The sequence below is a fragment of the Sinohyriopsis cumingii genome, chromosome 4, assembly GCF_028554795.1.
Source record: "Sinohyriopsis cumingii isolate HCF-2022 chromosome 4, ASM2855479v2, whole genome shotgun sequence".
In the NCBI taxonomy this organism is placed as follows: Eukaryota; Metazoa; Mollusca; class Bivalvia; order Unionida; family Unionidae; genus Sinohyriopsis; species Sinohyriopsis cumingii.
This window is the reverse complement of record NC_142964.1, coordinates 44,129,372-44,146,813: the sequence shown is the minus strand read 5'-3', so window position 1 is coordinate 44,146,813 and position 17,442 is coordinate 44,129,372. Positions and strand designations below refer to the sequence as shown.

The 17,442-nt window shown below is 40.9% G+C and overlaps 1 protein-coding gene across 2 annotated transcripts in view; it reads right to left on the bottom strand.

Moving 5' to 3' along the window:
* Nucleotides 1-17,442, bottom strand: part of LOC149801066 (plasminogen-like) — a 60,609-nt gene that overhangs the window by 40,794 nt on the left and 2,373 nt on the right. Inside the window, exon 2 of one of the 2 annotated variants that reach the window (XM_089955101.1) lies at nucleotides 16,678-16,923. In XM_089955101.1, the coding sequence (XP_089811227.1) occupies nucleotides 16,678-16,900 (223 nt within the window). In that variant the 5' untranslated portion in view covers nucleotides 16,901-16,923. Of the gene's footprint in view, nucleotides 1-16,677; nucleotides 17,029-17,442 lie in introns of those variants that run through there. The other variant, XM_089955100.1, reaches the window with a different exon arrangement.

Genomic DNA, 17,442 nt, shown 5'->3' with positions numbered 1-17,442 from the left:
TAAAATCTTTCAACACCTCGTAGCATCGTTGATCATCTACGCTAGGGGCGATTAAATACAACTTATCCCACTTCATCCATCTCATTATTAAATTGAGTAACAATTGCGTCTTGCCGGATCCAGATGGTCCGATGATAATCATCCGGATCGAGTTTGGTAACGCTGCAACATGCTTAACTGGTTCTCTCGTTTTAGTCGCCGAAAAATCAATTATATCCATATCTCTATACATAAATTATGGATCTATATTGTGTGAAGTGTAGAGTGCGTACTGGCACAAATGATATGACAACCGTTACAACGAGAAATAACAGATCGGCGCTTACTGGTAAGTGTGTACAATGCGGTACAAAGAAATTTAGATTTATTTCTATTAGACCCGGGGATGCTTTAAAAAAAAGCGAGGAGGTGATATTGCAGCCAAGTTATCAAAACTCCCCGGAACACCGTGGGCAAAGTATCCAGGAGAAAAGCACCTCCCAGGATATAGCTACTGTGGCCCCGGAACACGATTAGATATCAGACTTGATGATCAAAATCAGCCCAAACCCGGTGAGTATCCAATAAACGCTATCGATAAGGCGTGTCATGCTCATGATGTTGCTTACTACAAAAGTAGCGATCTGCAACAGCGTCATATCGCGGATGTAAAATTAATTCACGCGTTAAATGCTATTCCTGATAAATCATTCAAAGAAAAGTTGGCTTCATGGTTGGTAAAATCGGCTATGAAAGGTAAATTAATGATTGGAAGCGGAGCTTCTCGCGCTGGTAATTGAAAACGCTAGCGTTTATAATAACAACATGGAATCCATCTATTATTCTCCGAGAGGATACTGGAAGGGGAAGGCCGCAATTGGTAAGCTTGCAAGCGCTGCAAAAGTAACGAGGGCCACTGCGGCTAATTGGTTATCCAAACAGGCTATATGGCAAATCTATCTACCACCGCCTAAACAAATCAACTTCTCGCGCTTTGATGTTACCGTACCCAATGAAGTTCATCAAGCTGATATACTATTTCTGCCGCATGACAACGGTTACAAATACGCGCTAACCGTAGTTGATGTTGCGAGTCGATACAAACAAGCGGAGCCGTTAAAAACAAAGTCAGCAACTGAAGTAGCCGATGCGTTTGAGCGGATTTACCGAAGGGGTCCTCTGCGCTGGCCAAATCTATTACAAGTTGATCCTGGCAATGAATTTCGCGGCGCTGTTTTATCAACGCTGAGACATCATAGCGTCGCGATACGACGAGGTTATACTGCGCTACATCGTGATCAGGCAATTGTTGAACGATTCAATCGGACTCTTGCTGAACGGTTATTTGGGTATCAATACGCGAAGGAATTCATCCAAGAAAAACGATCTCGTGAATGGGTCAAAAGGTTGCCAGGCGTAATTGCAGCGTTAAATAACGAGATTACCCGAGCAATTAACATGAAGCCCAGCGACGCGATTAAAAAATAGTATATACCCGGAAGATCAAAAATAGATAGCGTTTCCAAGCCGATTCTCGGCAATGTCACTGTTAGATATTTATATGAACCAGGAGAGCTTGAAGGCGGTAAAAAAAGAGCTACTGATCCTATTTGGAGTGTTACCACACATAACATATCAACGATAACACGATCAACTGGTAGACCACCGATCTATAGACTGGATTCAACTGCTCCTCAGCGCGGATTTACTCGCGAGCAACTACAAGTGATACCTGACGATACTCAATTGCCCCCGCGTGGCCTTAACTAGCGCCGTTGCGTCTATTGCACTCAAGACAAGTTAACCTCACATTACCACGGATTTGACCAAGACTGTTATCGATCCTGTCCAAGGTAAATTGGCGAGCGTCTTTATCCGAATAACGCCAGCGCATTACACAATTGCAACTCGCGCAGTGATTATTCTGTTGTTGTCGTAACGCAATTATTAATTCGGCATCAATATCAAAACGCCGCTGTTTTTTTTAATCCTGTTGGCGGTAACCCGAGAGTTTTCTATCAATGACGCTAGCATCGATGATGTCATCGTTGTCACTGGCTTCGTCAATAACAATTCTTCGAAGCTGATTTATCCTCCGTACTCTGGACACTGCAAGATAGACTAGATTTGACCATTCGATGTGATTATCAACCATCCAAACAATTGTGTCCGTGATAGTCAATCCCTGCGAGGAATGTATTGTCGTTGCGTATCCTAGCGTCCACGGGGATTTAACAGCACGTAGCGCGTCCTCGACGACGCTGATATCAACGAGCACAATATCATTCAGCACAAGAATTTGTTTTTTTGTCCCTGACGCTGTCGGGCCCGGGATTTCAACTTCAATGTTCTGCCGCCGTGTGTCCGCGGGTCTATAACATAACGGCACTGGACGCGTTGGAAACTTTTCCTTATGCAACGTAAACAACTTCCGCTGAAGTGTGTCTCTGACTATCTTTCTACTCGCTACAATCAAATCGTTTGGTCTCCATGTTTCCCAGAATTCATTTAACGGCGTTTCCGGAATCACCTCGCGTATTATTTCACATTGAACTCTATTCGGCTGTAATCTGATTAATTTTTAACCTCGCGCAGTTGTTCATCAAGTGCTCGGTAATCAGTATCGGTTTCTTCATAATAGTCCACAAAATTCTTTAACCAATCATGTGGACCCTCGCCGACAAATGGTGGTGGTTGGCCATGGTCGCCACACATGATTACCGCTGTATTCGCGCGCAGCAACCACTCAAGAAACATTTGTAAAGTATCTAACGAAACAGTACATATCTCATCCCAGATGATAACCTCAGGAATAAATTTTTCCCCCATTCGATCAGGAGTCCACTCACCGCCGCTGTATCGAAAAAAGCTGTGATAAGTAACGGCGTCAACACTTCGTTGTTTTATCTCTCGCGCTAGTCTATGGGTCGGTGTAAGCACGATTATACTTGCCCGCGTTCGAAATAATTCAATTGCCCGAGTCGTCTTTCCTGACCCGCCACAGCCGCTTAAATAAACTGTTTTATATTTACAAATTGGATCAGAACACGGTGGTGCATTAGACCATTCTGATAAATTATCACCGCGTAAGTAATTATTTTCAACGGTGACATCTGCTGACGGGGAATAATCGCGTCGTATTTCATTTTTAATTCTCCATATACCCCAACTCTCGTCCGGACTAGTAAACTCGGCTAAGTTTCCCTTGTACTTTACGTCTATGTAAAATGAATCAACGGCTACTCTAACCGCGGTGTCGGGAAATCTATTTATCATCGAGAATAAATTGATAGCGGCGTAACCCAGCATAGACGCCCTCAAATGTGGATACGCGGGGCTGTCTCCATCGCTGTAGGAAACAACTGTACCCAACTTTGTTCCATTGGACAAGAAAGCTGTTTTGCAGTTCACGTATCTATTTTTTGCCACTGCGTCCTTGATTACGAATCATATTCTGCGTCATGTATAATCAGCCGTGAGCAATATCGTTTGTAGTCGCAGTTTTTTCCACCTTGTGTGAACTTACCGATTATTCTTCTACCGAGATCTTTTGCCTCGCAGTTTCGTTGGTTGAATATCTTTTTGGACCATTCGATGATATATTCCTCGTCGGCATCAATGTGTTTTCTGGACTCGTCAATTATGCTATCTAGACGCTCTGGTTCTGGTAACCAGACTTCAGTCTGCGCCCGATATGATATAATCGCGTCACTGACAATCAACGATACAAGCATGCTACAATCAATCATATACCGTAGCAGCGCTATTGGCAACCACTTCTTTTCAGACATGTGTCTACCGATCCAAATATAACAACAGCGATGAAGTCCTGCCGCGAATTCAAATGATACTATGCGAGCGAATCCGGTTAAATCAAAATCAGGCAGTGGTCCATTAATAGCAACACGAGTCATTTCATGTCTGGGGTGTCCAAATCGTTTGAAATACTCAGCGGCGGATCCATACCCGAGAAAACTCGCTGGATAACAGGCAACCATATCAACGGAAATCATAGCGTCGCGGTTGTATTCAGTGTTCCATAGTCCACCGTGATAATATTCCAAACAACTGGATTGTACATCCGGTAGAAATTCCTTGCGCGTTGGTCTCCACGCATTTTTCCTTGCTGCAACATGAGCCGCAACCGATGGAATCGTAAAACAATTTGTTAGCAGTTGTTCATCATGCTCTTCAAATTCCATGGCGGTTTTTTTCATCTTGTTGTGAAACGCTTCAGTGCGATATAATTCACCGTTTGGTCTTACAAACTGATCAAAGGTATCCACATCGTTTTCAGCGCTGCGAAGTAACCACACTGATACAGGGTCGTTTTTACACAAGCAGGCAATAGCATCAAATAGTTTCCTCTCCGCGAGAAAACCATCCTCTCCCAGGAATTCCCCCGGGATATACTTTACTGTTCTATCCCGTGGAAATATTGTGACCGCGGGCGTCCACGCGTGTTCGTTATGATCAATAATTTTGATTGGGGCTCCATTTGATTTATACTTTGATTCATATAATACTTCACCGGTTATCGTTGTAACGGTTATTGGAAATCTCAGCGATGTTTCTAATTTCGCTATGTCGCTGATGGTTGCTCCTCGCTCGCGCACTGTCTCCTCCCATTGGTTTATTTTACTACGTCGTAAATCAGTCAATTTGTTTCCTCGACACGCATTTGTAAAATGCTCTATTACTCGTTCTGCTACACAATTTATCCCCGTTGACTGTTTCATCGGCGCTAGTTTTCCGATATCAGGTTTCTTATTTAACGGGTATATTCCATAGACAACTGCTGTTTCAGGATACGCTCGTTCATAGTATGGTCTGTCAATTCCGGTTAACAGCCCTGGCTTGGAGTCGCGGCTAACAATGACTGTTTTCTTGTCGCTGAGAACCGGTTCAAATTTATCACGTATGATCCAATTACCTGATTCCACCCGGACAATGAATTTTACTCTGAAGAAATACTTTTTACCGTCAAGTTGTGATATTATCGTTGCTGCGCGGTTGTCGTTCATGGTAGCATCAACAATACCATCAATTCGAAATGTTGACCAACTATGAGATGCACCATCGCGCTTGAATTCATTGATACAGTCGCGTATTTTATTCAACAGGGTTCTATCGTTTATTAACGCTTTTGGTGCGTCCTTGAGGACTCTATCGAGATTGAACTTAATATTTTTCCAGGGCTTAATTGCTGCTAATCTCTCGAACTCCTCCATATAATTAAAACAAGTATTTAAATGAAAGAATATAGTATAATGAATCACTGCAAATGGTTGATGATTGGGTCGACAACCCCGTGCAATAAATCATGTAGAGGTGAATTCTGCGGATATCATTTACAAAGCGTTCGTAATGGTTCTCTTGGCCCCCTATCGTGCTTGGTTTGCCACGTTGGTGTAAGAGGAAAATCGCAATTATGTATCAATTGTGGCGAAAAGCGATACAGAGAGTTAAAACGTTATTACGACAAGCGAATAAAAAACGCCGTCATTGACCCCACCGCCGACTTCGTCATCAAAACTCCTCAGGACTACATTGCAAGGTTTATAATTAAACCAAATAATGAATTAGACAAGTAGTATTATTATACAAATGAACCAAGAATTTCAGCCGCATCCTGTGCTCGTTAATTACGAGGAATCTCGCGACGGCGTTGTTAGAAATTGTAGACTGAAGAAGCCGGTTGGTACCGTAAATAATCAGGGGTATTTGATGTTTGGTGCCGGAAAGAAGAATTATTATGTTCATAGGGTGGTATTTGAAGTATTCAACGGATTAATCGAGAACGGTCTCGTTATTGATCACATTGATGGATGCCCTCAAAATAACAGACTGTGTAATTTAAGAGCTGTTACACCGAGTCAAAATTCCAAATTTGGAAAAACAGGGAAACACGCAAAAAAAGCAAAAAGCGTCAAATCGTTTGATACAACAACTCACGAGGAAAAAATATTTCAGTCGATGAATGAGGCAGGAAAATATTTCGATATTTGTAGAGCCTCAATACGATTTGTTGCAGAAGGAATACAGAATTCAGCGATCTCAAAAAAGACGGGTCACAGAATTCGATTTTCATATGTAACAGAAATCAGCGAGTGACAAGGTCACCGTGACGAAGTCGCCATGACGAAATACTTCATACTAGATAACACACCTCGGGATTGATACGCGGGGTTCATTTTGTAAAATAATTTATTTTTTTATTTAGAAATAAGATGTTTTATAAGAATATGAATATCGAAGACATCAATAATATATTAACCGAGATTTTAAAATTAAAAAATCAAGGAATTGAATTATCTGATAAGCTTGATAACCAAAAAATATTGTCCGATTATGAAATTATTAACGAGCAATCAAAGAAAGGTCGATATACCTTGCCACGCGAGTATTTTTTTATAAAGCGATTACAATATACGATCAATGAAAACTTGTATGGCAATGACGTAAATGCATTTATTGGACTATTTACTGCCGTTGAGACAGTACGAAAAAAACTCGGACAGGCTTTTGAACGACGTCGAGAAATCTCTAATAAAATTAAAAACATTAGAAGGATTATAGACGAAAACTCCCTGGAGCCCCTGGGACATATCCCCCCCCCCCCCGCCACACTCGGCGGGAAATTAGAAACTACGGAGCAATTGCAATAATGGTAGGCGAATCACTTACTACTCGGCTAGCCAGAGAGCGGCTAGTAGCGCTTAAAAAGTTCATACCGTTACGAGACAGGGTCCGAAAACAACTTCAAACGCGGCAACAACTACAAACTGATTTTGCTGTTGGAAGCGAACAGCTCTTTGCTCCGGTAACTAAAGCGACCAAAGATGTTACGGCGGCAACTGTGCCCGTCCTCGGTGCGCTTGAAAAGATAGCGGCTCAGACCGAGCAAACAAAAGAGTCTCTGGAAACACTCCCTGCGAAAATAGCGGTTGCTACAACACGGAGGCCACCACCACTCGCTATAACGGACCCACAAGAACCTTATGTTACAATAGCCGATGAAGAAGAACTAGGCGCCACCGCAAGAGAACCAGAAGAAGAAATACCGGAAGAAATACCGGAAGAAATACCGGAAGAAATAGAGAAAGAGGGGAATATACCCCGTAATGTGCTTAAAAAGAGCACAATAGACACAATTAGAAATCTCGGCTACGAAGAATTAGTTAATTTTACTGTTACAAATTTTGCTAAGGACACACGAGATGAGCATATCAATAGCGGCTACGAGAAAAATATAAGGTCGTTAAAGGACTGGACAAGAATAGTGTATTTGGCAAGTAAATATAAAAATGAATTACCACCGCGTGATAATAATTATATAATATTCCACAATAAAGTAAAAAGTGAAAGACCAAAACACGGAAAAGGATACTCTGTTGGTAAAGACGTTATTTGTCCTGGTAGTGTTCTCAGTGATATATCACGGCTAGAAATACTAATCGGAGGAAAACGAGCCGGAAATAACTCTCCGGAAATAATCAATGAGGCCGCTGATATTTGCAGGCGGTTATTTGCCGGTGGTATCATGGACATAAATGTATATCGAACGCTCATAGACGAACTCGTGGACCACGGTCATTACAGCGATTGACCAACCACTAATTGGAAAACACTGGTGTTTTTTATAATAAAGATGATTATACACTACAACCATGATAAACCAGTCAGCGTCTACGTGGTAAACTCACGACTGCCCGTATACCGCGCGTGGTACGGAGACGGTCTCGGTAGCACCATTGCGGGGTTATTTACAAGAATGGCTCCAAAAGTGGCGCCGTTAGCCAAACAATTAGGAATGAAGGCTATTGATGTTATTCGTGATAGGGGTATTAGTGCTATTGGAGATGTTGCCGGAAGGGCGTTTTCTGCAGCACGAGATAAACTAATGTCGTTGGTGAGAAAAAGAAAACAGAAACCACCGGTGATGCCATCAACGACAGTGATGCCTACAAATGTCAGTAAAGTAATAAATAACGCCGTGGAAGAAAAACTAGAGTCGTTGGCGGCTCTGGCAAAGCCATCCACCGATGCAACAACCAACGCGCTCATGAACGCGATAGCGGGAAGTGGCCTACGACGAAAACGACGTTGATGAATTAAACATCAACATGATAAATAATAAAATGTTTGCGCAAACCGCTGATCGCGCGTTTGATATGGACGCCCCAGTGCGCAGGGATGATTCTGTCCGTGATTATCAATTTTATTCCTATCAACCACCACAAGCCAACCTACGATCGCGAATTGAACTTCAAGTCCAAGATACCAGTAAATACTTTTTGCCGTGTGAAGCGTTTATCGAAATTGAGGGAGAACTTGTAACAAATGCTGCCGATAATGCACCATACCCAAATGACGGTCGTACTCGAGTTGGCTTCGTCAACAACGGTATCATGGCGTTATTTGAGAGCGCCAGATATCTTATTGACGGACGAGAAATTGAATCAATAGAAAACGATGTTGATGTTGCAACGACGATAATTGGGCTAGCGAGATACTCAGATGATTATACAAGATCGGCGGGCCCATCTATGATGTTCGCAAAGGATACCACTGATAACGCTGATCATATTCAGTACATTAATGTGCTGACGGAAAGAGATACTTCAGTTCCTAATTAAGCTGAAGCAGCCAACCCAGACCGCAGAGCAAGACCAGGCGCTGAATTTACTGTTATAAAAAGTACTAACGATAATTTTAATCTAGGGTTTGCAACACGATTAGGGATGTTGCAAGGACAACGCCGACAGTTTTCATGCGCGATTCCACTCCATCACATATTCGGATTTTGTAGAAATGTCAGAAAAGTTATCTATGGGGCTAAGCATACAATTGCGCTATCGCGAAGGGGCGATGATAACAATGCAATATGGCATGCTGCTGGTGTCGCTGCCGGTAAAGTCATTTTAACTAAAATAGCATTGTGGATGCCGGTGTTAACTCCATCAGTTACCACGGAAGCACGATTGTTATCGTTTATGGAACGGGGGGGGAAATCGTTGTTGAGTTGGCTAGCGGTAACAACTGATGCTAAAGAGGATAATGTCGCCGATACATTTACATGGCACCTGGCATCAAAACAAGGCGTTTCAGCCCCGCGTCATATATTTGTTGCGTTACAGAATAGGGATCGATTGAATAATCAAGAACACAGTCATATGATATTTGATCAATTAGGAGTCAGGGAGGTTTCGCTGAGAATAAACGGACAACAGGAACCATCAGAGGATATACAGCTTAATTACGACAACAACCATGTCGCACGTGTGTACCATCGATTGCTGTCATTTATGGCGCGTGATCAAAACGTTGACACCGGTTTGCAAATATCACAACTTGATTTTAAAAACCTGTATCCGATTTATTACTTTTCGTTGGAACATCTTGATTTAACGAGACAGTCCGTCGTTGATATACACTTCCGAGCTCGTATAGCCCCGGGTGGTGTTAATTATAGAGCGGTTGCTGTCATTCTCAGCGATAAATCAATGCTGTTGGAAGGTGTTGGTGGACGAATGAGAATCGTTGATGCACCAGTGGAAAACATGTAATTGAAAACATAAACGCGTTTACAATAAAAATGTCGTATAATGTTGTCGGTGTAGAGTTGACCGATGGTCAAGTCAAGAAATTACGATCAAAGTCGGCTAAACAATGTGGAACCACAATAACGTTAAAGCCGTCACAGATGGCAGGTGGTAATCATAAGATATCGTTAACGACGCGTCAAATAAAACATTTCAATGATGCGATGAAGAATAAAAAGGGTGTTCAAATAGATTTTTCGGCCGCAGCGATTAAAAACATGGAAAAGACCGGTGGGATATTTCCGCTTTTAGCTGCGATTCCAGCGTTGATTGCCGCGGCGGCCCCAGCAGTGGCGAAGGCGGCGGCGTTAGGAGCCGTTGGTACCGCGGCGGGAATGGCATTGAAGAAGGCAACCGGGAAAGGCTATAAAAAAAAACGACCCGTAGCCGGAAAGGGTCTAAGACTACCGGGAACCCCGTATTCATGGTACTCGGGGAAGGGTCTAAGACTACCGGGAACCGTTTAATGACTCCTATGTCTAATTTTGATTTAATAGATGCCGCAAACGCGTTAGCGATAAAAAACTTCAGAGGTGTTTTTATGAGGGATCAATTACCGACAAAACCAAGGAATATTGAAACCGGTATAATTAACCTCGATAAATCCTCCGGAGCGGGAACTCATTGGGTTGCATACGCAATTGATCCGCGTGCGATCGTCTATTTTGATTCATACGGGTTAGCCCCGCCAAACGAGTTCATGCGGTATATCCGGGCGTGTTCAGCCCCGGTTTTTTATTCCACGCTGCCAACACAACAATTAAGTGACCCACCGATATGCGGCCGTGAGGTATTGAACGTACTCGCGGCGATTTCATCATCGCGGAAACCACCTCATGTGGCTGTAAACGAATACACTAGTGGGGTCGTAGAGGCCCGGCGGGTTAATTAAAAACTGGTTTTTTTTACAATAATAATGATTGATATTTGGGGACGACCGGTTTCGGCGCTGAAAAAATCCACGGAAACGCTCGCCACCGATGACATAAAAAAACTAATTGAGGATGAAATCGCTGATACGTTAAATTTAACCAGTGTTGACCCCGGCGAAATAGTTGTATTTCAAGACCGCCAGGGTAAACTGAAATCCAGTAATGTGTCGCTGAATGACGTTTTAATACGACAGCGTGATGCCGCCGAGAACACTATCGTGTTGTATACCGATGACGGACGACTTTAATCAGGTGAATCCATCTTGACGATAAATGGAAAAATAAGTACACTTGGCGACAATTATATATCCGTGTCGGATTCGTTAAAAAATTTGTATGATAAATTTAACGCGCAAGCAAATCAGTTCGAGGGGATACAAAAGTCTGTCACCGATATACAACTCACTACTGCTAGTTTTTTTGGAACCCCGACGGTAACCGAACCGAATCTTGTGGGGATAAAAAGTACTATTTCGGAGTTTACAACGCTGTCGGGCCAATTTTACACGTTACGAAAAAATTTTAACAGGGCTGATAACACCATTGATAAATTCTTTGGTAAAAAAAATACCAGACCGGATGAAATTACAATAACTATAAATGATATCACTGCGTATGGACAGGAAATAGAAACAATCAAAACTGATGTTGAAACGATCAAAGCGGGGTTATACGTTCATATACAGGAAATAGGAACAATCAAAACTAATGTTGCAGCGAACAAAAATAATATAAACGCGCATACACAGGAAATAGAAACAATCAAAACTGATGTTGAAACGATCAAAAAGAGTGTAAACGCGCATGAAGTGCTCATAAAAGCATTCAGCGTTAATGTTGCAGCGAACAAAAGGAGTGTAGACGCGCATACACAGGAAATAGAAACAATCAAAACTGATATTGAAGCGAACAAAGGGGGTATAGAAACGCATACACAGGAAATAGAAACAATCAAAGATGACGTTAAAGAGAACAAAATTGCTGTAAACGCGCATGAAGTGCTCATAAAAGCATTCAGCTTTAAGATTGCAGCGAACAAAAGGAGTATAGACGCGCATACACAGGAAATAGGAACAATCAAAACTGATGTTACAGCGATTAAAGACAGACTACCGGAGGTGACAAAAATAAAAATCTCTCATGGGAACACCATCAACACAGTATACACGATTCAGTATGGATCATTCGCTTGGACTCCTACACAGAATATAATAAAAATCACCGCAACTGTTAAGGGTATTTATCGATTGACACTGGTTTCAATGATGCAGTTTAATATAACATCGTCAAGTTCATCCGGGTTTAACAATACAATATCAACAATTATATACAAGGACGCAACTGAACTGTTTACAATTAAAGCCGTTGATAGAAATTTAACCGGGGCAAACATTACATGGTATGTGGAATTTGTAGCGGATCTAAGTAATTAAAAACACTAGCTCTTTTAAAATAAAAATGACCACCAAGGTAATTGAATCAGAGGTATCACCGACGTCACATCAATATCGATTCAATACCGTAAAAGAATTCTCCGCGAATTTGAAAACGCTTTCCGAACAATACCGTGTAAAAATAAAAAAATACCGTCGAAAAATAACCACCATCGACGCGGTCGTGTACTCGGTGTCGGGTATAGTAGCCGGTACCGGTGTTATTTTATCCACGGTGACCATGATGGCCCCGATCGCTGTTCCAATCGCTATCTCCGCGGCGACAACAATTGCTGGAGTCGCCAACGCAATCACTAGAAAGATATCATCGTGTTCTCAGAAAAAACTCAACGAGTATACAGTAAAACATCAAACAGTATCCGACGCGTACTCGAAATTATCCGGGTTGATCTCGTTGTCGATTGATAATTCGTTCATATCCGATGTTGAATTCTCCACGATGGTCCAGTTGTATGACTCCGCGATGTCAAAAATCGAGGATTTTCAACTGGAAGCTGAAAACCACGTGGCTGAAACCACTTCAATTGGCTTAAAACATTCTCCTGAAACCACTTCAATGGGCTTAAAACATTCTCCTGAAACCACTTCAATGGGCTTAAAACATTCTCCTGAAACCACTTCAATGGGCTTAAAACATTCTCCTGAAACCACTTCAATGGGCTTAAAACATTCTCCTGAAACCACTTCAATGGGTTTAAAACATTCTCCTGAAAACAAGCAGGTTGTTAATATTCGGTGTTGAAATTAAACACTAGAAACAGCGAATAATAATAATGTCGCTGAACCCCGAAGGGTTGCAATTACTTCAACGGATCGCGGAGAACACCACTCCGGTACAAACAAATATGATATCGATAACATCAACGAAGCCAGAATTCAGTGTAAACTTCCCTTCTCCGATTCCAGTAAAGGAAATAGCGCTGGCAAAATTGCGAATATATCACAGTTGGCCTAATATCCGAGCGGAAGCATTTAACGGACAACAACCTAATAACTCGCTGGTTTTTGCATGGACAAATAAACCCGATGGGACCCCAGACTGGAATGAGGTTACAATACCAACTGGGTCATACCAAGTAGAACAAATCAATAAAGAATTTCAACGCAGGATAAAATCGATCACAGGAAAAGAATCAAAAATCGCTATTACGGTTCATGAACCGACGTTATCGTCGACGATTGAAATAAGCACACCGGGGTATATGGTTGATATTTATAACAGTTCAATAAGAACCATACTAGGTTGGCCCGAGAATCCACCTAATGAAATCTCCGCGGATTTGCACACGAATGCGCAATCGTATCATGAAATTAATCCCAGTTATCAAGATAAATTGTCTATTATGAAAAACACGTTATTACCCAGTTGGTTTATATTTCAAAACAGGAATGTCATGCAGTGGTATTTTCGGTATGACAAAACCCCTGAATCGATCGTCATATTAACAGTTATTTTAGATGATATCGATAGTTTTTTTATCGAGATTAATCGTAATTACCAATTGCAACTAGAACAACTACGGAAAACAAAAGCACGAAAACACGTTGAGGTGTTAAATCAACTTATATCAGACATGGAATATATCAATGAACGAATCGTTAAAATAATATCCGATAACAGCGATGATAATAAACAAAAATTCCTAACCGAGTATAATATCACAGAAGCCGATTTACCCGATTTCAAGTTTCCAGGATACAACGCGCCAGAACTAAGAAAGTCTCTTAATGATTTTCTCGGTCCATCAATTATCCTCAGACACGATAACGGAGATGGTGGTAGGCATATTGCTCCATACAACGTAAATATCGCATCGGTGATAGCAATCAATCTAGTGTGTGATGTTATCGAAGGGAGTTACCAGGTAGATACCAAGCAATCAAATCAAGCTCAACAGGGGTATATCCTTTATTCATTTTCGCCAACAGCCCCTCCCGGATTCTTAATCGTTGAGAGCCCGATTAATCCGGTCTATATGCGATGCCATAATCGGTTTTTAACGAGAATTAATTTTAGACTTACTGATCAGTCAAATAACCTAATTGATCTACAAGAGGAGGAGTTAGTGATCACTCTGTTTGTAAGATCATTGTAAATAACTTCTTAGCAGCGGGGGGGGGGGGGGGGCAATGACATCGACGCGGTCGTCGCTGTGTTTACCGGACGCTGACGACGCTGGGATCGACGCGCATTAAACCAAATGACGTCACCGTCGTGTAGGATGGACCGTCGTCGTTTTTTTTTTACCAGGCGCTGACTACACCGGATCCGCTGAGTGCAGAAAGTAATAATTAAGCAAAATAACGATTGGACTAAATGTCGGATTCGCCCCCCCTGCTGCTACAGTACATAACGTCATTACGTGCTGTTTATACATGTCCGTGTCATTTGTAGTACACTGATTTGGATTTTATATTTTCAGCTGACTGATTGTTGATTGACTGATTTATGGTCGGTGACTGGTGAATGGTGCTTGGTGAATGCTGAGTGTAGTGCTGAAGGAGTGAAGGAGGGACGGAGTGATAGTTATGCTGTATCTCCATATATGCACCGTTTGGTATGTGTTGTTTGGCCGTGGTGCTAATTTGGGTTGTGTTCTACCCATTGTGCTTCTGTCGGGGGTGACGTTGGCCCGGAAGAAGATAAAGCTCATCACGAGGTGAAGAACCAAGGCTTCTGAACCAATGGGTCTACAGAGAACAAGAGACTCTGCAGATCTTTAGGCAGACCAGAAGGGACAGGCCGTTCGGTGTGGCTCCACAACCATTTGACAGAACATTGGGTCTGAGAAGACCTTTCGGATTTGTGTTCGACTCCCAAAGATATGTCCCACTGTTCATATCATATTTCACTATTTGAGTGAAAACTCGTCATATTTCATTATATGAGTAACTATGTCATTTATTACTATTTGTTGTTAAATTGTCAATGTTTACGTGAATCATTTTTTTCCATTGTTTGTGTGGAATCTCTTTGAATCATTAATCATTGCATCTTTTTACTGTTTACGGTTTTTTCTTGCATATCAGTTCATATTTCATTTAAATCGCAATACATTATCAGGTTCGTGCATATTTTGTTAAACATTAAATATCTGGATTTTGTTGACGCACGAATCAGTCTTTTTCACTGAATCATTCATAAATAAACATTTTATTTTTGTCACCATCAAGATTTGTTATAATCCGACCCTAACCTGGTTATCTCGTTACATCAACAAGCATACTAGACAAGAGTGTGATGTGGGTTTTACGCCGAAAGAATGTTATCCTAAAATATGCATCACAATGTATTATATATTTTCCACACAAGATAACAATAATGGTCTGTGTTTATGTGGGTATTATCATCATTCTTCAGTACATGGTTGGTTCGATGTGGAGGCCAGTATATTTGGTGGAGGAAAACCCTAGGAAACCCCAGGAAGAACCACCGACCCACGGGAAGCTACTAGCAAAACATAAATGGTTCGGTACAGTTATGGGCAACTAACATACGGTAAAAAAAGACTTGGACCTTTCTAACCCTATGACAACCTTTACACCAGATGTAGATACTGTGTCAGAAGGAACTCGCATTATACAAATATCCGACAAAACCATTATCCGACTATACAAATATCCGACAAAACCATTATCAGACTATACAAATATCCGACAAAACTTAACAAAATTTTCATCCAAATATTACGTTTCTCGTAAAATGAAAAACATGCCACACATTTTTGTTTTAACCTTATTTTTGCTCTCTGAATTTCAGTGATTCAGTCTTGAAGGACGTTTGATCTAGTCAGCTTTAAAGATGGACTTTGGCGCGTACCCGCACTTTGGGATGGACTCGAGTCTGAGTCAGTAACACAGACACAAACGCAAAAGACCTTTAATACGTCTCAGAACAGTGTGAAAAATAGTTCAAGACGCATTACATTGAGAATGAAGTTCATTCTTTTTTCGTCACATGCTGGTCAATATTTTTCGCATCGATTTAGTTTGCTAACTTCAAGAAACTAAGCATACGCGGATTAACCATTTTATACCATAAAAAGTGCCAATTACAATTGCCACATTACAAAATGTATGTTAAAATGCTGAAATTATGGGGAAATTAATCATTTTGACCACTGCTTATTCAAAAATTGATAAATTAATGATTACATTTAAATCAATGATTAATTAAATTATCACCATCATGCCCTTGATAACAGATTTAAAATAGATTACTTTAATTTGTTAAGTGGTTCACAATGATTAACTTCGAGACGGATAAGTAATCATTTTTTTATGAAGGTACACGTCTACACGGATCTACTACTACTACTACTACTACTAATAATGATAATAATAATAATAATGACTGCCATATTAATGATAACTGAAAGAAAGAAACTAAATGTGGTTTTTAATGCAATATGTAATACATTATTAAGAAATATAAGGCATCGTAATCTTGGATGCAGATTTAAGTGTAATAGTGTAGCAGCAGCTTTAATAAAAATAAAAATATTGTCGACGTTGTTACAGTAGCAATACTAGTAACAGTAATAGCAGCAACGACAGTACTAATGGCTGTTTTTATAGTTTGCTGAAGATGTTTTTGTATTAAAAGTAACAGTAATAGTGGAAGTAGTAGTAGTAGTAGTGTAAGCAGTAGTAGTGTTGATGATGGTGGTGGCTGTAGAGCAATTAACTGACGTATTAAAAACTTACCTTCGGCAATCTCAAAAGCCGAATCCGTGTCAGCTTCAAAAGTGTCCAGTAGATTCTGCAAGGTAGAGAGCTTTTTTGATATGACGTCTATTTCTGTTTGAAAGTCCTTCACATATCTTTCAGCCACACGTTTGAATTCATAATAAGCTGTCTTGTACGCATAATTAGCTCTTTGTTCCGATGAAATCTGAAATGACTTCTTCGGCCCCTTGGGATCCATCATAAACCCAGCAGTCACAATATTAACTGCAAAACAAAGGAGTAACCACGTTCTCAATAATATCTTCATTGTGATGCTTCAGAAGATGAGCTTCTTTCCTTAATAAATGCAGCTTGTTTGCATCTGATTTTTCTCCTTGGAAAGCATCTCTATTTATATCCTGATAAACTTGTGTTATCGTAAATTTAATTTTACGCTTGAACGGTAACATAAAGACATCACAAGTCATCTGTTTATCCGAGGCCATGCAAAATTGCGGGCTCACTTACACTGAGGTAGATCAATCCGAAGTTATACACTAAAAGTCTGTTTGTGAAACACTTATCCCCCCCCCCACACACACACACACACACACGTTAAACAGAAGATGGAAAACTTCATCATTGGGGAAATTTTGTTCCGTATTGTCCAATCTATTTTCCCGTTGAGACTTACATGTTAAACAGCTACCCATTTCATAATAGCTATAGTAACAAATTTTGTTAAACCCAAGACCCATCTTAAACAATTCGACCAGTCCACATTTCATTAAGAATAATTTCGTT